This window comes from Drosophila bipectinata, chromosome XL (genome assembly GCF_030179905.1).
Source record: "Drosophila bipectinata strain 14024-0381.07 chromosome XL, DbipHiC1v2, whole genome shotgun sequence".
Lineage (NCBI taxonomy): Eukaryota > Metazoa > Arthropoda > Insecta > Diptera > Drosophilidae > Drosophila > Drosophila bipectinata.
The window spans coordinates 4,804,216-4,827,303 of NC_091734.1; the positions used below are offsets into that span (position 1 = coordinate 4,804,216).

General features: G+C 41.3%; 6 protein-coding genes across 8 annotated transcripts; 1 reads left to right on the forward strand and 5 right to left on the reverse strand.

The window, feature by feature from the left end:
• Positions 1 to 296: 296 nt before the first annotated feature.
• On the reverse strand, positions 297 to 1,738 carry LOC108118981 (GPN-loop GTPase 1). Its single transcript, XM_017231933.3, has 3 exons — positions 1,068 to 1,738; positions 657 to 1,010; positions 297 to 597 (listed from the first exon to the last, which is right to left on the reverse strand). The coding sequence occupies exons 1-3, from the start codon at positions 1,647 to 1,649 to the stop codon at positions 397 to 399; spliced, it is 1,137 nt and encodes a 378-aa protein (XP_017087422.2). The 5' UTR covers positions 1,650 to 1,738; the 3' UTR covers positions 297 to 396.
• A 221-nt stretch (positions 1,739 to 1,959) lies between these two features.
• On the forward strand, positions 1,960 to 3,510 carry mus81 (mus81 structure-specific endonuclease subunit). Its single transcript, XM_017231937.3, has one exon. The coding sequence runs from the start codon at positions 2,012 to 2,014 to the stop codon at positions 3,317 to 3,319; it is 1,308 nt and encodes a 435-aa protein (XP_017087426.3). The 5' UTR covers positions 1,960 to 2,011; the 3' UTR covers positions 3,320 to 3,510.
• On the reverse strand, positions 3,311 to 7,270 carry LOC108118985 (RUN domain-containing protein 1). Its single transcript, XM_017231936.3, has 3 exons — positions 5,798 to 7,270; positions 3,715 to 4,515; positions 3,311 to 3,648 (listed from the first exon to the last, which is right to left on the reverse strand). Exons 1-3 carry the CDS (start codon positions 7,003 to 7,005, stop codon positions 3,459 to 3,461), a joined length of 2,199 nt encoding a protein of 732 aa, XP_017087425.2. The 5' UTR covers positions 7,006 to 7,270; the 3' UTR covers positions 3,311 to 3,458.
• A 1,613-nt stretch (positions 7,271 to 8,883) lies between these two features.
• Positions 8,884 to 9,791, reverse strand: LOC108118989 (3-oxoacyl-[acyl-carrier-protein] reductase FabG). The gene has a single exon (XM_017231941.3). It carries the CDS (start codon positions 9,772 to 9,774, stop codon positions 9,019 to 9,021), a length of 756 nt encoding a protein of 251 aa, XP_017087430.2. The 5' UTR covers positions 9,775 to 9,791; the 3' UTR covers positions 8,884 to 9,018.
• A 2,208-nt stretch (positions 9,792 to 11,999) lies between these two features.
• LOC108118988 (synaptic vesicle glycoprotein 2B) lies at positions 12,000 to 15,209 on the reverse strand. Of its 3 annotated transcripts, none has more exons than XM_070281636.1 (9): positions 15,018 to 15,209; positions 14,190 to 14,759; positions 13,952 to 14,130; positions 13,473 to 13,654; positions 13,185 to 13,411; positions 12,829 to 13,121; positions 12,608 to 12,767; positions 12,422 to 12,549; positions 12,000 to 12,349 (listed from the first exon to the last, which is right to left on the reverse strand). In XM_070281636.1, the coding sequence occupies exons 2-9, from the start codon at positions 14,654 to 14,656 to the stop codon at positions 12,294 to 12,296; spliced, it is 1,692 nt and encodes a 563-aa protein (XP_070137737.1). In that variant the 5' UTR covers positions 14,657 to 14,759; positions 15,018 to 15,209; the 3' UTR covers positions 12,000 to 12,293. The 3 variants fall into 3 exon arrangements, with proteins under 3 accessions (XP_070137737.1, XP_070137732.1, XP_017087429.2); XM_070281631.1 differs by having other exon boundaries at positions 14,190 to 14,812; XM_017231940.3 differs by lacking the exon at positions 15,018 to 15,209 and having other exon boundaries at positions 14,190 to 14,943.
• Positions 15,210 to 21,374: 6,165 nt separating this feature from the next.
• Positions 21,375 to 22,996, reverse strand: LOC108118977 (protein scabrous-like). Its single transcript, XM_043209780.2, has 4 exons — positions 22,878 to 22,996; positions 22,302 to 22,815; positions 21,771 to 22,251; positions 21,375 to 21,694 (listed from the first exon to the last, which is right to left on the reverse strand). Exons 1-4 carry the CDS (start codon positions 22,935 to 22,937, stop codon positions 21,637 to 21,639), a joined length of 1,113 nt encoding a protein of 370 aa, XP_043065715.1. The 5' UTR covers positions 22,938 to 22,996; the 3' UTR covers positions 21,375 to 21,636.
• Positions 22,997 to 23,088: the final 92 nt, after the last annotated feature.

Sequence of the window (23,088 nt, forward strand, 5' to 3'; positions counted from 1 at the left end):
ATATATAAATATATATATATATATATAAAATAAAAAAAACAATATAATGTAACGCAAAGTATAAGGCTTGCATTTACGAGCGGGATATATCCTTAATATGTGTATGTTATCACTAATTTGCAAAGCTAAACTAAGTCCATGTATACAGAACAGAAACATATACATATATACACCTATATATATATATATATATATATATATCCAGATCCAGACATGATTACACACAAACACACACTATATTGAATGTTTTTGCTTGTTAAAGTGAATAATAAAGAAAGAAAACTAACAAAATGATCTTAATTGTAAAATTTTTATATAATTTTCATTAAAATATTATTTATAATTTTTATTATCACTCTTGTAATCTAAATCCTAATCCTGGATCCTGGATCCATGCTAAGAATTATTCTGCTTCTCCAGCTTATCCCTTTTGGTCTGCTGGGCTGACAGGTGGTTCTGAACGAAGCTCTGGAAGTTCTGATCCTCCATCGGTTCCTTGGGATCCAGTTCCATGTCTTCTGTCTCGTCTTCGGCTTCCTGCGGCACTAAGCCAGGTGCCATTAGAAAGATTCCGTTTCCAGAGTGTGGAGGTGGATCCTTAGGAACCAAAAAGGAAAGAGGATTAGCTAAAGCTTTTACTTTTCTTAGCATCTTACTTTTAGACCCAATCCCAAGGGCACTGGCACTCCAGATTCCGCCACATTGACAGCCGGCTGGGGAGTAGCTGCTTCTTGGGCCAGGCGTTCTTTCCTCATCTTCTCGTAGACTGGCTTGTAATCCTTCTCGTACTCCGACACGCACTCCAGAACCTTCTGCAGGAGCTGGGCAAATCCCACGCCTGTTTTGGCGGAAACGCCACAGGTGGTCAGATTTTCGTAAAAGGTGTCCAGGGTGAGGGACATGGTGCGGGTCAGATTGCTCACGAAGCTCTGCTCCTCCTCCAGAGCCTCCTGGTACGTCTCAAAGTCCGTCATCCAGTCCTTGATGAAGCTGCAGTCCTGCAAGTCAATCTGGAAATCATGGGATTAAGAATTGAGGACAGAAAGGGTTATCCACCAGAGGTATACCTTATTAAGGGCCACCAGGAAGGGCAGACGGGTCTTGTACAGGATAGAGCAGGCGTACAGCATGTTGGACATGAATGTGGTGGGACAGGCGCTGCGCACCACATCCATAACATAGACCACAACGGTGGGAAACAGGGTGGCCAGGCCCTCGGTGATTATGTTACCGGAGGCGGACCAGGTGAAGACCTCGATCTGGCCGGGAGTGTCGATGATACACCACTTATGGCCTCGCTCTCCAGCGCGACGCACCAGCTCCGCAAACTGGGCCATTTTTGTGGTGAACATGTTTAGGGCAGTCACAATGCCACCGTTCGGTCCCAACTGGTACTGCTTCATCACCTCACGGTAGTTGACCGTGTCCCGGATGTCGACGTGCGCCGCATAGGGCACCTCCCGACAGGCGGGATCCAGATTAACCACATACGGATTGAATTTCTCCTGGGCGTGCTGGATGAGACTTTTGGTGAATGTGGTCTTGCCGCTGCCGGCCATTCCCAGGACAATGATGCAGACGGGAAAGTCGCGGATGCCCTCGCTGATGGACAGAGCCTCCAGCTTGATGCCCTCCAGTCCGGTGGCCATATCAGGATCGGGCACTTTTCGTTTTCACGTGAAATCAAAATCAGAAAGTCGGCGGCGCAAAAAACAAACGTGCGGCTGTCAGAGATGGGAGATGGAATTATCTCAAGTCTTATCGATAAATTGGATATATCAATTAATTTAATCTTATTAAACTTATGTAATAAATATGATTTAAACCATAAAAAATGTGCCTTCTTCAGGATATTTTGTCCTTATTTTAATTTTATTTAACTGCTTTGACACAGCGATACATTTATCGATTTATCGATTGCATATTATGCCCAAACTGTCATCACTAGAGCATTGCCAGTGGAGAGACGCGCCAAATATATGAAATAATTGAAAAATAGCAATTTAAAACGATGGAAACACGTCTGGAAGTGCGCCTCGTGGAACCTAATCCGCTATTTACTCGCTGGCTGGAGCGCTGGCTACGCGAAGCCGAGAGACGAAATCAAAAATCTCAATTTAAGTTACGGCAGGCTCTGGAGGCCCTCAAAAGCTATCCTCTTCCCTTGTACAGCGGTCGGGATTGCGCTATCTTGCGTGGATTCGGTGGCAACCTCTGTCAGCTTATAGACGAGGAGTTGCGCCAGCATCGGGGTCTCAATTTGATGACGGCCACCACGACGGCAGCCACCAGTAGCGTGCAGTACGAGCAACAGGTGCAGCAGGTGGTGAAGAAAGTCCAGGAGGCGCAACAGGAGCAGAGGATGGCGAAACAGGCCAAGGCCAAACAGCCCAGGGCGCCCAAGCCCAAGAAGTTGACCAAAAAGGAGCTAATGGAACTGGCGGCCGCCGAGGAGCGAGAACGTTTTGTGGAGATGGTGCCGGGCTCCTTTGAAATTCTCCTTCTGGTGGACACCCAAGAGACGAGTGGCAAGAACAAGAGGGTGCTGGACCAGACCAGAAGCTACCTGGAGTCGTTCGGAGCGAAACATGAAGTACGGCGCCTCACCATTGGTGACTTTTTGTGGATAGCCAAGGATCGGGCGGGCAACGAGCTGGTGCTGCCCTATATTATCGAACGCAAGCGCATGGACGACCTGGCGCCTAGCATACGCGACGGTCGCTTCCACGAACAGAAGCATCGTCTGAAGCAGAGCGGTCTGAGGCATGTGATCTACCTGGTGGAGGATTACGGCGACAATGAGCAGCTTGGGCTGCCCCTGGACTCTCTGCAGCAGGCACTGGCCAATGCCAGGGTGCAGACGGGTGTGCAAGTGGTGCGCACCGAGAACCACTTTCGATCGATGAGCTACTTGGCCTCCATGACGCGTTCTTTGCAGCAGATCTTCGCCAGGAAAACTCTCCAGAGTGTGGAGAGAAGCAGTGCACCCAGTTCCGACTGCCTGTTGACCTCCTCCACTATTGGGTTGCTTAAGTTCCGGGCTTTGTACGAAGACTCTGCCAAAAATGCCCAGCTTACTGTGAGGGAGGTCTTTGTGCAGCAACTCCTACAGCTTCATTCCCTGTCCCTGGAACGAGCCATCGCCATTGTAGAGATCTATCCCACGCCCCGTCTGCTACTGGAGGCGTACGTCGAGTGCTCGGGACCGAAAGAGGCCAGCCTGTTGCTGGCGAAGATCCCATGCGGGCCGCTGGAACGGCCGCTGGGCGAGAAGATCAGCCAGTGCCTGTACGAGTTCTACACAAATGAGTTTCGTTAGGATTAGCAATTGATTTAATGGGACATATCTAAAGTTATATACACGAGTTTATACATTAAGTGAGACTGAAGAGAATACATCGATTCTGGACATCATTGGAATAGTGCGAGTCTAGTCTAAGCCGGAATGTACAAGTCGCCTAGATGTTGCGGAAGTGCCGGATGGCGAGATCCACCGGCAGGTCAAAGTCGAACCGCGACAGGGCGTCGATGGAGCGCAACGAATCACGAAATCCTGTACGCGCCACATAACTGCTGGAGGAGTAGTATGTGTCCACCAGTTCGTGGCAGCTCAGTATAAGATTGAGCCACTCCACCAGCAAATGGGAACTGTAAGATTCCAATTCAAACATTAAACATGAGATTGAAGAACACGATTTTCCAGATAACACTCACTTGAGTCCGGCGCAGACAAAGGCCTTGAAGTGGGCGTTGTTGCTCCGCTTGTAGGGACGGTGCATGGCCAGGATCATGCCCACGGCACTGAGCAGGCTCTGCTTGGCGGTGACCGCCTGGGCATCGACAATGTCCAGCTGGAAGCTCTGCGACAGCTTGCGCGCCGGCGTATTATTGTATTCCTCGCCGTTCTTCAGTTGATAGTAGGCCAGTACCAGTTCCCAGGCGTGCATGGCTCGACCCAGGCCGAGGCCACCCATTCCCAAGAATTGCGAATCTCCAGCCGCCGACGGAATCACCACAGACGGCGGCCCCGGATGCAGGCATCGCATAAATGGCACCATTAAACTAGATGCCGCCGATTCAGCCGGAATCCGCAGCCCGTGCTGGATCAGTTGCTGCAGCGTGCGGGCAAAGTTCTTGCGCACCACAGTGGTCAGCTCCCGACCGATCGTGGCTATCGAATCGCCTCGCATGTGGGCTATCCGCCGGCTCTTGCCTTCCTTCTCCCACTCAAAGTTGGCATAGGATATGTCCTCGTCGGAGTCGGAGGACACGGCACCGCTGCCGCCGGCGGCATAGGGCGCCAGCTCGTGGCCAGCAGCCACTGCCCGTCGACATCGGGGCGGCACGGTGGTCAGGGCTCCGTTCTGGGCATTGATGGCCGTGCCAGTGGAGTTCTCCGTACGTTGCTGCCTCAGAGCACGCTTGATGTTGGCCAGCTTTTCACGGTCGCAGCTCAAGGTGGCGGCCAAGGCGGCCACCTCCTGGATGTCCACCTCCAGCTGGGCGCGCAGATCCCTGAGAACAGACAAGGTGAACTATGATTTCATTTCTTATTTTAAATTTTTAAAAAAATTTAGAATTAAGAACTTAAATATCATAATCTGCTAACAGAATAATTCCAAAAGCTTTTATTTTTGATTTTTTTAAATTAAAAAAATTAAATATAGTAATTTTTACTTAAATTTAAATGCAGAATTATGAAATATCGATCCACAAATCGATAAAGGTCTTCTGATCAAGAATCGGTTGAAAAATGGCAAAGATATATCCGTAGATATATCTATATGGGTCAAATATGGGCATCTGGTATATGGTATATGGGTATTATGGGAAGGCATTCCCTTACAAAAATTGAAAAAATGTCTAAAAAATATTTTGCATCAAGCTTTTGATGTAGAAAAATGAAAAATCGATCTACAAATCGATTAAAATATTCCGATCAGAAATCGGATAAAAAATAAAAAAGATATAGTCTTGGGAAGGGGCCATATATGAGAAGGTAGGGTTTTAATAGAATTCTTCCTAAGAAAATTGGAAAAATATTAAAAAAATATTTTGTATCAAGGTTTTGATCCAGAATTACTCAAAATCGATTACTTAATCGATAAAGACATTCCGATCAAGAATCAGATGAAAATTGGCTGAAATATAGTTATAGATATAGGTCATAAATGGAAATCTATAATTTTCCAAAGGGGTTCCATCAGAAAAAAATTGAAAAATATCTAAAAAATATTTTCTACTCAGATTTTGATAGGGAATTATCAGAAATCGATATACAAATCGATAAAGGTATTCCGATCAGGAATCGGATAAAAAATGGCAGAGATATAGTTATGGATATGGGTCATATATGGGATTAGATTGTTTTTTTCAATGGCTTTCTCTAAAAAAAATGGAGAAAAAATCCAAAAAATATTTTAAAATCAGATTTTGACGCAGAATTATAGGAAATTGATCCACGAATGAATAGAGGTATTCCGATTTAGAATCGGATGAAAATTGGAAAAGATATAGCCATAAGAAGTAGTCATATACGAAAATGCAGTATTTTTCAAGGGCTTCCCCTACAAAAATGGGAGAAAAATCTCAAAAATATTTTAAATAAGAATTTGGATCTAAAACTAAAGAATTTGGAAATCGATTAAAAATCGATAAAGATATCGATCAAGAATCGGATAAAAGCTCCAAGGATCTGGAAAAAGTAAAATCTCAAAAATGAATAAAAAAAAGTAACTCCTCTAAAATTAAAAACAAAAAATATTAAATTAAAAAATGAACAGCCTGGAGTACTCACCCCCAGTGGTTGCCTTTGTGCGTCTTCTTGAGGGAGTTCTGCTGGAAGTCGTCGTGGCGCGGCTTGGCCAGGTGCGTGCTGGCGAACATCTGCATCAGGAGCGAGGCCTTGTCGAGGAGGCCATGGGCCTTGCTGTGCAGACTCTCGCCGGGGCCGATGGATCCGCCGGCCGACGACGAAGTGGCCGGCGGAGGAGCAGCTGCCACGGGAGCAACAATGGGATGGGGAGCTGCCTGGGAGATCTTGGCCGTCTGCTTGGCCGCGTAGCTGTTGTAGGCGCCGGATAGAAGCTTCAGACGATCCCCGGCCGATCCCTGATCGGCATCGCACTGCAGGAAGGCAATGAACCGCTCCAGATCGGTGATCTGAGTCTTCAGTTGGGCCACCAGCTGCTCCTTCATCTTCAGAGGACCGACAAACTCACCGATGGCATTGTCCACCTGGTGGCGCAACTGCTCGGTGCTGAGGGCTGGCAGCTCGTGCTGCTCCACCTGGAGGTTGAGCTTGGAGCGCAGTTCGTCGAGGATGAACTTCTGTTTCTCGAGCAGGACCTGCTGGGGCAGGATGCCAGGCTCACCGGCCTCGTAGGCCAACTGCTCCAATTCCGTCAACTGGGACTTGAGTTGTTCAATCAACTGGCTGTCGCTGCCAGGCTCCTTTTCGTTGTCCTTCTCCATTGATGATGATGTGGATTCTTTGGGTTGCGCCGCCTCCGGTATGCCCTGGAAGGCGAAATCATCAAGGTCGCGCAGCAACTGATCCCGCTCCTCCGCCGGAGCCTCAACAATCTGGCGTACTCGCAACTGGACATGGGCAAAGTGAGAGGTCAGCGCCAGCAGGGAGCTGGTGAGCAGCTCCTGCTCCTCCTCGATGCTTCTCAGACGGGACAGTTCACTGCCAGCACTGCCACGTCGTGTCTCCGATTTGCCATCCAATACAGTTTCCAGTTCACCACAATCCACGCCAGAACTGGCACTATTGGCATCATCATAATTGGCGCCCAATGGAGACCAGCGTTCGCTCAATAGCTCCTGCTCCTGTTCTTGCTCCTGTTCCTGCTCCTGCTCTGGTTCCACTTGTCCTGCTTCCTCGTCGAGCTCCTCTTCGACGGAGCCAGCTGCCAGCTGCTGGCCTTCGACCCTGAAGGCACATAATACCGAGTCCTTGGACTCGTGCACCTCCTGGGCCTCCGCCATTTTCATTTCCATATGGAAATCCTGGAGATGGCTTCTTCCTCCTTTCTTCTGGGGTTTGTTTTTAAAGTTTTTAGAAGAGGTTCCTGAACGTGGTCCGAGAAAAATCAATTGGTGGCTTGTTTCGCTTTTTTTTTTTTGTGTGCCAGCTGGTCGAGCTCCCTGGCTCTTTCTATCTCCCTCTGGCCTGTTGTATCTTTCTCTTTTACTCGTTGGTTGGCTTTCTCTTTTTGGCGGCCACGAAGAGCGCGCGGCGACGGTTTCTGACGCACTGACATCTCGATGGCAGCCACTTGGGCCACCAGGAAGCTTTCCTCAATGGATTTTCACTTTTCACTTTGGGGGATGAAAGCTTTGAAGTTTTCCTTGGAGCTTAGTTGAGCTTTTTTATCCACCCTGTGAGCAAATATTTGCTTAAGCTAGGGTTCTGGAAAGCTTTTCTCCTAAGGATACAGTTTTTCAACCAGGAAAGCTTTTAATAAAGATTGAATAGCTTTTAAAGCTTGAGCTTAGCTTTTCATCCCTTAAGTATTTTTTCAACTTGCTTTGAAAGCTTTATATTTTATGCTTTAAAGCTTTTTAATATCTTATCCTTGTTTAATATATATTACAACCCTTAATTCCTAAAGCTTTGGAGCTTTGCAACCCTTGTGAAAATGGTTGGTAAACTTTGAAGCTTTTATCCTTTCAAAAGCAAACATGTTTTAACTTGAATTTGGAATGTTTTAATGAGGAAAAAAAATAATATTTTATATAAAAGGATACTCTAAAAGGTAAGTTTTGGTTTAAACTTTAATTTAATAAAAATAGTTAATTATTACTAAAAAAAAAATGGATAATAGTCCTTTATATAAAAATTATTATTTATATTCAATTAAAACTATATACCAACTAACCCAATTGGTAGGTTTGTTTATAGTTTTTAAAGCCAACAGATAAGCAATTAAATCATAAAAATTTTAAAAATTTTTTTTAAAAGTATAAAATTTCTTTTTAAAAATTAAACCCTAAACTTTTCCTAAAATTTCTTCTTAAAATCTAAATAATAAATGCTTTAAAACTTTTAAAATCAACAAGTGGTCATCTTGAAAGTCAGCTGCTGGACATGCAAGGACCTGTAGGAGCTAGGGATATTTTCAGGGAAATTCCTAGCTTTAAGCTCTTAATTGTCACAAATCATAAGCTTTTCACCATTTTTCCATTCACCACGTCCCAAAGTTGTCACCAAAGTCGCCAATTTGTTATTATTCCAAGGGGCGGGGTATCAAACATATATATTGTATATATATATTAGACAATTATGACCTACATTACCAAAAGAAGTAAGAAAGATTGACCAGGAAAGGATAGCACGCGGCTAGAACACCTTTAGGGGGGGCGGGGAAACTGATAAGATAATAGAATGCCCGTTTGAGTGGCCGATAAGAAGCTGCCGGAGATTAAACCGCAGTCTAGTTTAGTGGGGGGGGGGGGGGGGGTTCTGTTTGATTCTGTTTTAGATTCCGGGATTGGGTTTTTGGTTTTGTTGACAAGCACATTCTTATCAGTTGGAAGGGGGGGTTGGGGAAATATTATCAAGTCTATCAAGTGTCTGACGCAGCAAGACCATGGCGGTCATTTCGGGGTCACCTCACAAATCATTGGGGTTACCAGATGGGAATATATGAGAATATATATGACTTTTCTTGAGAATTTATTAATGTTTGATGGTCTAGAGAGAGTATATCTTTTTTAATTAAAAAACAGTTCATAAAATCCCCCTTCTCCAAAAGCCTTTAAAAATTGGCTTTGTTTCAAGAAACTTATTCGTGTGTTTTTAACTTTTAAACATTTTCTAAAGTCTCTTGCCAAAAAAAAAGTTAGTATAGACTCTGAGTTCAGTGTGTGTGTGTGTGTGGTTACAACTTATTTATTAAAAAAAGAAAAAAAAAAAACAGAATATAATAAAGATTTTTTTTTGGGGAAAAGAGGATGTAGGATGTTGGGGATAGGATAGGAATGTTAGGAAATAGGTAAGAAAGCGAGAGCTTAACGAGGCGTCAGATTGTTCTTTCCACCGTCGACTGGGAGTAGGGCACCGGTGGTGAAGCTGGCCTTGGAACTGGCCAGGAATGCCACAGCTTCGGCCACTTCCCGGACATCGCCGACACGGCCCATGGGATGGGAGTTGATGGCGCGCTGGAGCATTCCATTGTACTCATCGCCCACAATGCCAATATTCTGATGGATGTTGGTCACCACAAAGCCGGGATTCACGGAGTTAACCCGGACACCTTGGGGCGCCATTTCGAGGGCCACAATCTTGGTGAACTGATCGAGCGCCGCCTTGGAGACACCATAGCTGAGGGCACCGGCAAACGGACGGATGCCGGCACAGCTGCTCACATTCACGACCGCGCCCTTGGTCTTCAGGAGGTGGGGGAGAACGGCCTTGGTCAGGAGCACGATGCCGCGCAGGTTGGTGTTGAGGACAGCATCGAATTCCGTAATATCCAGATCGATGAGTCCGCCCTTGCCGAGGATACCGGCATTATTCACCAGGACATCGATCCGGCCGAACTTGGCCAGAGTTTGCTGGACAATCGAGTCAGCATCCTTGGTCACATCCGCCACCACGATCTCAGCCTTTACGCCCTTCAGATTCTTCTTGGTGGCCTCCAGATTGGCGACATTGCGTCCCACCAGGGCCAGGGTGGCTCCCTCGCGGGCCAGCACCTGGGCAATGGCAGCTCCGATTCCACTGCTGGCACCCGTCACGATAATCACCTTCTCGCTGAGACTCATCTTGGAAAACTGGAGCCGGTGAATGCTTCGGTTCGGAATTTATTCGGAATTTGAGTTCTCCCTCCGCCTCCACCTGGGTGCTACGGAATCTGATTAGATTACGGCCACCCGCTCTCCACACTGCACTCGAAGAAATATTATCTCCTCCGGGAGAGCAAAGTAAATAAATGGATTTATTTTTGGGTGGGTTCTTTTTATGGGCTGGATTAACGGAAAGTTTTCGGATGAAAAGGTACAGTTTTAAAGGTCACCTTTTGGGGTTTTAAAAATATATTATAATATAGTGTTACTTGGTGATGCTAATATGGTTAACAAACTTTGGAAAATATCATTTTTTGAGACTATAAATATTTTTTCAATTTTAAAACCTTTATTTTGAAATATTTATAAGTCTTTTAAGTCTCTAATTATTTGATAATTTTAAAAAATCCATTATCAAATAATCATTTTATATCTTTTTTTATTAAGGTAAGTAGTAATATATTTTAGAAAATATCATTTTTTGAACAAGAAACTTTAAAATATTTTGCAATTTTGAAGCTTAATTACATAAATTTTAATATTTATTCGTTTTTTTTAGTGTATAAAGCCTTAAAGAACTTAATGCTTTGTCTTATTTATAAAGGTAAGTAATGATATGCTTTCAAAATATATGTTTTTGATTAAAAAAACTCAAATATTTTAAAACCTAGAATATTTTTAAAGTTTGGAAACTTTTATTATAATATTTGATACTTTAAGTTTTAAAAAGTTTAATAATTTCTTATTTATTTAGGTAAGTAAAGATATTCTTAAAAAAATATACTATTTTTCATTAAAAAACTAACTTTGGAACAAAAATTTCAACAAAAATTTCAATAAAAAAATTCCAAGTTTGAAAACCTTATTTTTGAGATTTTATATTATAATACTATACTTCACATTATTTAATTTTTATAAATATTTCCATATTCTATATGTTTCTCTCAGTGTAACATGACGCAAATCAAAGTCAGCTCTCTGGGAAAAAACAACCTGTAGAAGTTCACCTTGGAAACGTTGCCGGGTTTCGGATTTTCGATTATTAGATTCTCTAATTCTCTGATTCTCTTCCAAGTTCTTGACATGTCTTCTCTTCCGATAATCTCAGCAATGATGGCTCTTTATCGAGGCCCTGGCATCGCATTAGAGGCCCGGCTAGCAGAATGTTTGGCTTCAAAAAAAAGTCCGAGTCAGAGCCAAAAAAAAAAAAAGTTTTTAATTAAAAGTTTGTCTGATTTCGGGCATTGGTGAAATCATGGAACCCACTGGTTGTACCAAAAAAAAAAAAAACTGTGTACTTTATCGCCTAGAAAAGACGGGCCTCCCAAAAACAAACTGAGAGCCCCCCTCCAAATAGTCAGAAAAGAAAAAAATAATAAAACTTGAACTTCAAGTTGAGCGCCTCCGTTGTCAGATAATTAGCATTTTCATTTCGGGCCGAGTGCTAGCTCGTATATCAACGCCTTTTGGACATGAAGATAAGGTTCCTCCGGGTTGGAGGAGCTTTGGAGGACACACACAGTTCAAGATTGTACTACAGTGGATACTCAATAGCATAAACTACACTGGCTTATAGCTTGACATTGTCATGCTTGATAGCTTCACTGTAGTATTTCGAGATGATTTCTCTGGAATTTGATGAGATTTTCGCACAAATTGTTTTCTCAAGCCACGGCAATTAATCAAAATCTATGACTAAGTAGATTAATTAATTAAAATAATGCCAGTGCTGTACACTCGGAGGAAAGTTTTCATTTCGATTGTCTGAAATTCATACTAAATTAGCCAACTCTGAGAATATTTAAGCAATAAAATGCCATATCGTTGATTTAATGATTTTAATTAATACCCTTGACATGCCTGGAAACATGCCTGGATAAAACGATGCCTTTTCTCGGATTCAAAGGCCAAGTGATGTGGCAACAAGTGGGTGTGTATGCCTTTGCCATGATGATGGTAGTCCTTGAATGGAGTCACCATCAGGTCAGAGAGCACTTCAGCTCACACTTTTCCATCCAGAGTCCAGAGTCCTTTTACGGGGGCCAACAAGATAAGTCCGGAATGTCAATTGAAAGCCATCTGCCGCCTGCATTTGTTGCCTGATTTCTTTGGCATTCACTTTCACGCCAAGTCAGTGCCAGGATACTAAAGATAATCAATTCTAGCTTCAAGTCCCATGATGCATTGATAAGAGTTTCTAGCGGTTTATGGTAAGTGATGGTCAGGGATTCGTGTAATTGACAGTCGAAATGAAATTGCATACAAATTGCTTAATCCTAGAAGACTTTCAATCTAAAATAAATTAAATTTTAATTAAAGCAAAGCAAAAAAAAATAAAAGAAATAAAGTAAAACTGAAGATAGAACCTGAAACTCAATGGTCGGTTTCCATGCTTGCCAATATTTAAAAGAAAAAAAAAAAGAACTAAAACTACAAACTACAAAAAATAATTTAAATAGTAGATATATATATACAGAAGTTTTGGGATTGCAGTCGGTTTACTTCAGAACGGCTTTGTTTTTCAGCGGCAAGAAGGCGGCCATTATACAGCCAGCTGGAATATAAAATAAAAAACAAATTAGTCACATATCCCCATTAAAAATTATAAAGAAAAACAAACACTTACAAAACATAAACAAACTAATCATAAAGAAGGGTGGAACACAGCCCAGGCCCATTAGAGCTGGGAAGAATATATTGCCCAGCAGAGAACCCAAACGACCAAACATCATTTCCAGTGATACAATCATGGTTCTAAAAAAAAATAAAGAAATTATAAGGAAATTATCATTTAAAAGCTATGTTAACTCACCTTAAGGAAGTGGGAAATAGATTAACTGAGGCACTGATCACCGATGTGGCCGATATACTGCCCATGGTCACAAATAGCGAGGCTATGGCGACCGTGACAACTGCCGAATTGGACCAATACATGCCAATCGACAAACATCCAGCACAGAAAAGGCCCAAGGCTGAAAAATGAGAGATTATTAAAAAAATACTAGAATAATTAAAACGCCACAATAGACTCACTCATTATCCGCTTAACGCCAACGAGATTGACCAAAAATCCAGCCACCATATAGGCCACTAAGCCGGCAGCGGCAACAATCAAATTATTGGTATAGGTCGAGGGTGTTATATTAACTTTGCACACCACATCGGGGTTATTGAGAGCTGCGGCAGCTAGTTGTTGTTGAGTGCGATTGACGCTGTACTCCAAAATATTGCAAATAGTTGTTGATTCGGTCTGATCCCCCATTATGTTCTGGTACTCATTTATGGAAGCGAAAAGTTGTGGCAGCCACAGGCGCATAGTATTCTGACTACAGGGTATAAGGTTTATTAAAAAAATTGTTAAAAAAAAATAAATAAAAACCATTACTCACCCTAAGAGGACACAAAAGTTGAGAAGGTAGACCCAAAGTGACAGGCCCAAATAGGGTTTACGGAACAAGGGACGTAGCTGAGAGAATCCTGAGGATTTCTTTGCTGGCTTGGAAGCCTGCTCAGGATCCTGATCCTTGACTTCATTGTTTTTAATTTCAACAACAGCTTGTTTGTTTTCTTTGTGTTTTTTAACCGGAACTATCACTTCATTGGCCAACAGTTTGATCTATTTTTAGGAAAATATTTTGAAAAACTCTAAAATTTGATAGAAAATCCTAAAGACTTACTGGAAAAGAGTCCTTGGGTTTGCGGGTATTTAAATGATAGATAAACTGAAAGGCAGCCATGGCCTCGTCATTACGTCCCTTGGACATCAAAAACTTGGGGCTCTCGGGAAAGAAAAAGAAGAGTATGGAGCTCAGGAAGCTGGGCAAGGCAGTGATGGCAACAAACACCTGCCACGATGTAACTGAAATCAAAATAAACATTTAATTATGGCTATAATCGGTAGTGTTTACTATTTGTCTAGCGTGTGAGGTCCTAAACCTCAGAATATTATCTAAGATTTTATAATCGGAATGGATCTCGATTATAAAATCTGAGGGCGCGTTCCCTTGGGGGATGGGGCCTCCAAACATCAGCTGTTTCAAATGCTATTCTAGTTAGCCAGGTAGCTTATCAGTTATCCGATTATCTGATAATCTGATATCTTTATCACTACGACACTATACCACCATATAGTACGTAACACACCCTCGAGACTTACGCGATAAGTTCCAAATTTGAATATCCCATTCCTGGGGCAAAATCAGCATGGCCAGACCCGGTAGGGTTAGAGTGGCTATCGAGAACATAATGCCCACGATCATCATTATTCGCTGGCGATGCTGTCTACCATGGAGTTCCGTCAGATACGTCATCAAAACGGCAAACGGTCCACTCATGCTACAAAAAAATGTGAAATATTTTTATTAAAAATTTACTTAAGAAATGATAATATTTACCAGAAACCTCCCAGATATTTGAAGATCATCAACTGTAGCACCGACTGGCTGAGAGCTCCTCCCAGGACGCACAAAGTATCGGCGACGTATCCGAGAATTAGTAGATTTTTTCTGCCCTTTGTGTCCGCAAAGTAGCCCCACATCACCGCCGAACTGATCATGCCGGCATATGTGATCGCATTCAGTACTCCCTTGTCCAACAGGCTTAGCTGTAGGTCGCACTCGGCACTGGGCAGGATGAAGGACATTGTCGAGGTCTCGTACACGGTTCCCATCGCGGCAGGTACGGCGGATATTAGCAACAGTATGTTGAACATCCCGAAACCGGCGGAATCGATGGCCGACTCGAAATCGGCAGGCGTGGGCGTTGGTGGCTCTGATTTCTGGCTGAGATCGGTCTCGGAATGCTCCGCCTGTTCGGCGATTTTGGGGAGCTTGGAGTCACCGGTTGATTCCTCGGAAGTCATCGTGCTTAGTGCTTGGATCGCCTTTGCTAACTGAAGTCTAGGCGTTGGGCGGTGCGTTATATCTTACCGCCTGGCTAGAAGGCGTTGGGGCCTCAAATCAACCCTGTTGACAGGGGAAAACACGCGAGATGCTGTACTATGACGTTTATCTGGCGACTGAAGATTACCCTGTATCACTTAAGGAGTTATCATTGTTGAGGTGGGGGTTTCTTAACAAAATTATGATTGGTGACCCCGACAGTGTGTGATGGTGACCCCAACTGTTTATAATTTCCTTGGATATAAGCCTTTAAATCTATTTATTTGTAAAGCCTTAAAGCGAGTCCCTTCTCGTGCCAACCAACTGACCCCACCAGCTCACCCTTTTCTGAATCTCATCAAGCCCCTCTATTTTGGGGCCTGGCATGAAAACAATTAAACGCCTCCCTCTTTGTTTATTCGGCCGTTTATGGGGCTCCCAATCATCACCCGAATCAGAATCAGGTCCGTAATGCCAGTCTCTGTATCAGGCACCTTGTCGTTTGCGATCACTCCACAGCCGGCTGTCCACGCGAATGAAGCGGCTTTATGGCCGCCGTGATTCGGCTTACTGATTTGTTGTTTATCCAAAAACATGGACACGCAACCCTGAGGGTATATTGGATTTTCAGTTCACACAAAATAAGCCAAGCAAGCCTTATGAAAAGCTGCAAATAATTACTTTCTAGTTGTATGATTCATATTAGATGTGTGATTTCGTACAAGATAGGGTGCTTTGAAATATTTTTAATAGAAAAGCTTCTATATATTTTTTATTTTTCTTAAATGTGTAGTTTCTCTATTCTATATTTTATTTCTTAAATGAGTTTTAGCTTATAATAATAATAGTATATTTGTTTATCTAAGTACCGGGTATCTTATAGTCGTTGTAGAGTTTTGTATTTTATGACCTACGCCTGTTGTGATTGTGGCTCCTATGACGACACGGTCCAGCTCTTAGCTCACAGCTCCCGTTTCCCCAAATTTGTAGTCCGGGCCCGTGTGTATCCCATAACCGTTTACCATTTGCACCCGCCAGTTGGCAGTTACCAGCTTGGCAACGAATGGTGGCAATCCGTAACCCTTTAATCCCATACCCCATACCCCCATCCACCATGTACCCTATATCTGGACAGAGAACATAGCGCCACGTTGTCGTCGTCATCCATTGGGCTAAACTAATTACGATGATTACGGGTTTATGAGTTGGTTTCCCAAGCAAAACTTTTCGGGATTACGATTACTCATGTAGGAGCTTAGTGCTTCTGGTGGTCTGGTCTGGCTTGGATTCGGATTCGGATTCGGTTTCATTTTGGCGTGTGCTGTGATTTGTTTTCGTATAATTTCCATGAGAGATGAGGCACAGTGAGGCATACTCGTATATATAGATCAGGATCTAATAGTAATTCTTATGGATATGATTCAAGAGTAAATAAACACTAAAATTATAAAAAAAGATAACATTTAGTGACGTTAATGTCTGACGTTAATGAATTCCAAAAAAAATTTAATTAAGAAGAAATGTTAGTATTTTGTTTCCCGGCCACTGTCTGAGAGGGCCATGACCATGCCCAGTGGCGATAAAATAAAATGACGAAACCTACACAGCCCGGAGACTGAAATTTTTCCACGCTATAGTACAATTTGTTTAATTTCATCAGCACCGAATGCTGTCTACGAGAGGAGGAGAATGTTTATATAGCTGAGGGGAGGGGTGAAATCTTTACGCAAATTTTCTTTACGCTATTTTATCTAAGATAAACATAAACGAACGCCAAAAAGTTCGGTTTCACCATCTAGGATAGCTCGAAGAATTCCAGTTACTGTCCAGGAGGGGATCTGTGTGGGTGGTAATGGGGCCTGGGCTGGGGCTGGGAATCGGTAGTTAACGGCTTTGCATTTTGGACAGCGAACGTCACACAACTTGGCCAACAAATTGGACTTTTGTTTGTGTTTGTTAAAAGGCTTAATTTGTTGTGCTTGTCGGTCTGGCCTGGGGAAACATTATGAGAGGTTGCGTTGCGTTGTGTTGCAAGGCAGGACACGAACGTGAAGGGTTAAAGTGCTTCAAATAACTTGACGCCACCGTCGTCTACCCATTGAGAGTGAATGGTAGTGGGTGTTGAGGTGGGTGTGAGGTGTGTGTTGAGGTGTGTGTGTGTCTGCCTAAATCAAGCTCAAACAATTTCAACTATTTGAATTGTCGGAGCCAAGGCATTAGAGTGCTACACTCGCCCAAATAATTCAAACATGGCTATACTATTATGATGATACTGATACCCTTGTTTATTCGCCGTGACTTCAAGTGATTCATAAAAGAACGAGAGGGAGCTGAATATAAACAATTTTTTTTTGTTTTTAAATTAATAAACAAATATTTAAGACGAGATAAGCTCGAAAAGGCGGTTGCTATTTGCTTAATTCATCAAATATTTCAACGCTTTTTGTTCCCACAACTCGGCCAGGGGAATTTCTTGTCCGATTTTTTTAATTCAAATTTTAAAACTAATAAGGTTTGGGAATTAATAAATTTTATTTAATGACTTTTTGTTAGAGTTTCTAGAGTTTGAGATAATAATATTTATAGAATTTTAAAATCTTTAATCTTTACTCAAAACTTTAATTATTTTGAACTAAAACCTAAATTATATAAATTAAATAATTAACTAAGTCTCGAGTCGAAGGCCATAGCAGCTAGTACTCTTTTAAGAAACCCATTAGATTTAGTATTATATACTAGATTTAATTTTGTTAAAATAAAATAAATAAATATATAAATTAAAAATTATTCAAAATTAAATCATAAACTAGGTAAATTTAAGCTAAAAATCTTCTCTCAGTGCAGCATCCATACACGCACCCACACAAGTGCGTAGTTGCATGTGGCACTCAGCTGCTAACGACGTGCCCAAGTAAATGTCAAACTAATGCCCAAGCTCCGCACCGCAGGAGCCAGGATGCCAAGCCACGAAACCCACCTGCACTTTCATCTCCATCTCCTGCCACGTTTCCACGTCCCCACATCATCCCTTCATCCTTTTCGCCAGCTCCCCCATCCTCCATCCGGAAGGTACCATTTCACCGCAAACTATCGGCGACCATCGCCAACTCAATAATGTAATGTCCCTCATTGGCGCTTTAAGTTTATGTTCGCATGTACCGCACTGTACCCGGGCCTGTGTGGGTGTGTGCTGGCTAGAGATGTCCACGGGTATCGGTGTGATTCCCGATAACAGTTGGCGGGCACGGATCCGAAGCTTTTCTACCCACTAATACCTACTTTATACCGACACCTCAGAATCTACACTTGGGAAGAACAATGGCTATATCTTGGCCAATTCTTATCAGATTCTTATTTAAAATTTTCCTGGGGAGACCCCTTCAAAAAGTGGGATTTTGGTATATGCCGCCTTGGGATGGCTATATCTTGGCCAATTCTCATCCGATTCTTGCGGGGAATACCTTAAACGATTTGTGGATCGATTTTAAATAAATCTGCATCAAAATCTGGAAACAAAATATTTTTTAGATTTTTTTCAAAATTTTCCTGGGGAGACCCCTTCAAAAAGTGGGATTTTGGTATATGCCGCCTTGGGATGGCTATATCTTGGCCAATTCTTATCCGATTCTTGCGGGGAATACCTTAAACGATTTGTGGGACGATTTTCAATAAATCTGCATTAAAATCTGGAAACAAAATATTTTTTCGATATTTTTCAAAATTTTCCTGGGGAGACCCCTTCAAAAAGTGGGATTTTGGTATATGCCGCCTTGGGATGGCTATATCTTGGCCAATTCTCATCCGATTCTTGCGGGGAATACCTTAAACGATTTGTGGGGCGATTTTAAATAAATCTGCATCAAAATCTGGAAACAAAATATTTTTTCGATATTTTTCAAAATTTTCCTGGGGAGACCCCTTCAAAAAGTGGGATTTTGGTATATGCCGCCTTGGGATGGCTATATCTTGGCCAATTCTTATTCGATTCTTGTGGGGAATACCTTAAACGATTTGTGGGTCGATTTTAAATAAATCTGCATCAAAATCTGGAAACAAAATATTTTTTCGATATTTTTCAAAATTTTCCTGGGGAGACCCCTTCAAAAAGTGGGATTTTGGTATATGCCGCCTTGGGATGGCTATATCTTGGCCAATTCTCATCCGATTCTTGCGGGGAATACCTTAAACGATTTGTGGATCGATTTTAAATAAATCTGCATCAAAATCTAGAAACAAAATATTTTTTCGATATTTTTCAAAATTTTCCTGGGGAGACCCCTTCAAAAAGTGGGATTTTGGTATATGCCGCCTTGGGATGGCTATATCTTGGCCAATTCTTATTCGATTCTTGTGGGGAATACCTTAAACGATTTGTGGATCGATTTTAAATAAATCTGCATCAAAATCTGGAAACAAAATATTTTTTCGATATTTTTCAAAATTTTCCTGGGGAGACCCCTTCAAAAAGTGGGATTTTGGTATATGCCGCCTTGGGATGGCTATATCTTGGCCAATTCTCATCCGATTCTTGCGGGGAATACCTTAAACGATTTGTGGATCGATTTTAAATAAATCTGCATCAAAATCTGGAAACAAAATATTTTTTTTTAATTTTGTGATTTTGAGCCACACTTCCTGGTAGCCTGGCGCACGCTGCCATCACTGGGGAAATCCCCTCCCTTAACCCGTGCATGGTGCAAAGTTTTTGTGCAATTTATTGCATTTAACGGTCTCGAACAGTTAGCGACAATCCAGGTGGCCTGGGCAGGTGTGTGCGAGTAGCTGAGTGAGATTTTGTGTCGTGTGCCGGGGAGAACATAATAGAACAGAGGTGGCGAATGCCGTAAGGCAGTGAGGCAGGACTCTTGGAAATATATGGCTTTTGGCATATTAGGTATGGGGCTTAGATGGGTGGTATAGAGTTTTCCGGTCCTGGTTCCGGTTCCAGTTACCGTTACAGTTACAGTTCCAGCAAGTAAGCGAATTAATGCGTGAAGGCTATTAGCCTTGGTGCTTGGGATCGCGTGTTTTCATTTACCTTTCAGCTAGGTGTCGGCAAAAACCACTTACCTCTTGCCACTTGCCACTTACTGTGCTACCTGTTGCAGGATGTCTTGAAGGCAACACCTCCCACCGTCTCGTCTGTCAATCAATCATTTAATCAATCATCGAACAGAGATGACTGACACGTAATTGGATGGTTAAGAAACATGGCTTTAATCACTTAAATGGCAGTTGCCATGGCCAATAACAGGGCGATAACTTTATCGAAGTCGCCTAATCAAACTTTATGCCTAACGGGCGATTTTCGTCACGCCTCCGTGATTTTAATAGGGCGTAGTAGTGGGGAGTAGGTCCTTCCATTTTCTCCTTCCCAAGTTGCATTTTCAGTTCAATTTTTAGGGCACTGAAAGAAAATCTAGTTTAAGTTTTAGATTAAATATTAAATAATAATATATTTATTCTATACGTATTATAATAATTTTTGGTAATATATTTATAGTATTTTTAATATAATTATTATTACTATAAGATTTTAATATTTTTGCTTTATTAGTTATTCTTTATAATTTCTTCAAGTGTAATTTTCTTAAAAAGTTTGATGGCCCAATGAGTGAAAGCTGATGAAAGACTTTCTCTTCTGGGAAAACATTTTCATTATAATATAAATTTGAAATGAAACGATTTGTTTTTGATTGGAAAAAACAAAAAATAAAAAATTTCCTTTTAAACTTTAAATCAAGAAAGTGCTTATATTTTTTTGAAGTGATCTTTTCTTTTTTTCTGAAAGTTTTGTCACCACTTTGTTCTCATTCTTGTTGTTGTTGTTGTTTTGGTTGCACTGATGAGCTTAGGAGGATGTTCGAGCAGCAACTAACGGTAACGGTTAACGGTAACGGTGCCAGCTAACCGGGGTAATCCCCGGTAATGTTCGCCCCAAGGGTTAGCTCCCCTCCTTTCGCTGCTCTCTCCACTTTTCTGTCGCGGATGCATCACCTCCGTTGTCTCCAATTGGTGGTGGCATTTGCATTCTACGCTCTTCCTTCCTTACGTCTCTCCAGCGTCTGTCTTCCATTATCCTGCCAAGCAATTTGTACACACATGAACACTGAAAAAAATAATAAATGTATTTTATAAATTACAATTTTTTTGTTTGTTTTTTATTCAAAGGAATATTTACTGTTTTGGTTTAGCAGAGAAGCATCTGAAGGTATATACATACCTGTGTAGATATACCTGTGTATATATATGAATAGATAAATTTTAAGAATCTGAAAGGTAAGGTACATATATGTATCTTCTGAAAATGAATAAAAAACTTATTATTTTGCTTTTAATTTAACACACATTTAACATTGATTGACCATAAATTATTTATTATTAAATCAAACTTGATTTTTAAAACAATCTTAAAACAAATAAATTACAAACTAATTAAAAAAAAGTGTACAGACCACCGCCTGCCCAGCTGATCAATACCTATCGCTATTGCATAATGTACGGAATAATTTCGCATAATGTACTATAATGTACATACATTTTTCTCGAGGAGTTGATTTATATTGGAGATTATATTTCTTATTTTATTTTCAGCTTAAAACAGTCCAAACCCAAAGTCGGGTGTCTTCTTCAATCTTTTATTCGAATAAACATATGTATATCACTTTTAAAAAAACGATCTGCAAAACTGAAAAAAAAAATATAATCAATAAATAAATTTAAATTAATTTTTGATATACATGAGTTTCCAGTTAGTTAAAACAAAACTCGAATATGGTATATACCGATTGAACCACCATCCATCGCCATATTGGGATGCATAATTTGGATTTGGTATTTTATTTGAATATTTTATTTAAGAAAAACAATCAATAATTATACTTAAATTCTTATTCAGTTTTTAGACATTTTTTTTTATATTTTCTCCACTATTTAAGTCCATTTCGAGTCTGTCGCTCATTTAATCTTTTCTTCGGATTTGCATTAAAATTGCCTCGCCCTTAACATTATAATCCAGTCTATCGAAAAAAAAATTATTTAAAAATTAAAATAACTTTTCAAATTGGCAATATTATGGGAAACTGAAATACATACCCAGAACTGACCCACCAGCCAAAGCCCACTTCCTTCGCCCAATGGTGATTCGGATTACCGTCCTCATCTCGATCCTTTGTTGAGAACTTGGTGCCCTGGATTAGGTCGAACTTCTCTGTATTTCTAATACACCCGTCAATCTTCTTCAGCATGTAGCCTTCGCTCTTATCGCCCACAACGAAGGTTTTGCATTGCACTAGATAACCGATTCTTACCTCATGGGGCTTCCAATTAGTTAAAATATGTAATTTTTCAAGTCCCATGAACTTTTGACGCCACAGTTTTCCAAATCCGTTGATGTACTCCTCATATGTACGATTAAAATCCTCTGAATTTTCATGTTTCCAATAAACCTCCATCCACCCAGATCCAATCTTCTCATCTGAGTAACAACGCACCTGAAAAGGTTCCAATCCTGGGATTTGGATTTCTGGGTAGGAAAACATATCATCTTGGGTTTCTGGGCAACGATCTGGTAGGACTAAGACATTTGTTAATTAAATTCCGCATTATTTTGTTTTTCAAACTTACTTTCGATTGGTTTTTCTGAATTCGACGGACTCGTAGTAGTGTTAGTAGCTTCAATTTTCGTCACTGAGTTTACTTTGCTGTCATTGTTTTCTTTTTCAATTATAACCTCTTGGCCGCTTTTTGTTATTTTTTGTAGCTTTTCCAATTCTTCACTAAACAGATTCTTCAGCACGCTCAGTTCGCATGACTTTTTCAGATCAGATATTTCATCTTGCAGTTGAATAATTCGAGTACTTTGTTGTTCGATTTGAACTTTTTGCTTTTCAAATTCCAGATCTTTCTTTGCTTGCAAGTCCTTATTTTCGAGACTAACTTTATTCAGTTCGTCCTTAATTTTCGAATAGTTTTCCACAAGTGTTACATATTTTTCCTCAATCTTCGAGTATTTCTCCTGCAGCTCTGCATTCGTCCTGTCCTTCGTCTGGCAAACCTCAAAGTATCTTAATAAAGGTTTAACAATGGGATAACACACCGAAGCGCACTGATCCTCCTCTTCCTCAGATAGATAGCAGGACTAAGGAAAGTGTAGTAGTTTTGTTAACTTTTTTAAATTAAATCACATCACAGCACTATTACCTCCTGTTCGAATCCCAGGGCACAGGAAACAACTAATAGAAACACCGTTGGTAGCCTCATTTTAGATTTTTTGTTTAAAAAATAAACTTATATATTGAAGTGACAAGAATAATTCAAATGATGGATCCAAAGCCGTGGCTCTGGGTTTTTATAGCACTCCCGAGCTTTCATAGAGTCTCTTATCAGAGCCAATACTGGTGCGAGTGCTGTC

Bases quoted from the DNA above. Each gene is read 5' to 3' on its own strand.
- LOC108118981 (XM_017231933.3), bottom strand. From the start codon at position 1,649: ATGGCCACCGGACTGGAGGGCATCAAGCTGGAGGCTCTGTCCATCAGC. The intron at 1,011-1,067 runs GTATACCTCTGG...CATGATTTCCAG, and splicing joins TCCTGGTGGCCCTTAATAAG to ATTGACTTGCAGGACTGCAG. The intron at 598-656 runs GTAAGATGCTAA...TTGGTTCCTAAG, and splicing joins CCTTGGGATTGGGTCTAAAA to GATCCACCTCCACACTCTGG.
- mus81 (XM_017231937.3), top strand. From the start codon at position 2,012: ATGGAAACACGTCTGGAAGTGCGCCTCGTGGAACCTAATCCGCTATTT.
- LOC108118985 (XM_017231936.3), bottom strand. From the start codon at position 7,005: ATGGAAATGAAAATGGCGGAGGCCCAGGAGGTGCACGAGTCCAAGGAC. The intron at 4,516-5,797 runs GTGAGTACTCCA...GTCTGTTCTCAG, and splicing joins CACAAAGGCAACCACTGGGG to GGATCTGCGCGCCCAGCTGG. The intron at 3,649-3,714 runs GTGAGTGTTATC...GGAATCTTACAG, and splicing joins TTTGTCTGCGCCGGACTCAA to TTCCCATTTGCTGGTGGAGT.
- LOC108118989 (XM_017231941.3), bottom strand. From the start codon at position 9,774: ATGAGTCTCAGCGAGAAGGTGATTATCGTGACGGGTGCCAGCAGTGGA.
- LOC108118988 (XM_070281636.1), bottom strand. From the start codon at position 14,656: ATGACTTCCGAGGAATCAACCGGTGACTCCAAGCTCCCCAAAATCGCC. The intron at 13,655-13,951 runs GTAAGTCTCGAG...TTTTGATTTCAG, and splicing joins TCAAATTTGGAACTTATCGC to TTACATCGTGGCAGGTGTTT. The intron at 13,122-13,184 runs GTGAGTAATGGT...TATACCCTGTAG, and splicing joins AACTTTTGTGTCCTCTTAGG to TCAGAATACTATGCGCCTGT.
- LOC108118977 (XM_043209780.2), bottom strand. From the start codon at position 22,937: ATGAGGCTACCAACGGTGTTTCTATTAGTTGTTTCCTGTGCCCTGGGA. The intron at 22,816-22,877 runs GTAATAGTGCTG...CACTTTCCTTAG, and splicing joins CCCTGGGATTCGAACAGGAG to TCCTGCTATCTATCTGAGGA. The intron at 21,695-21,770 runs GTATGTATTTCA...TTTTTTCGATAG, and splicing joins GGCTGGTGGGTCAGTTCTGG to ACTGGATTATAATGTTAAGG.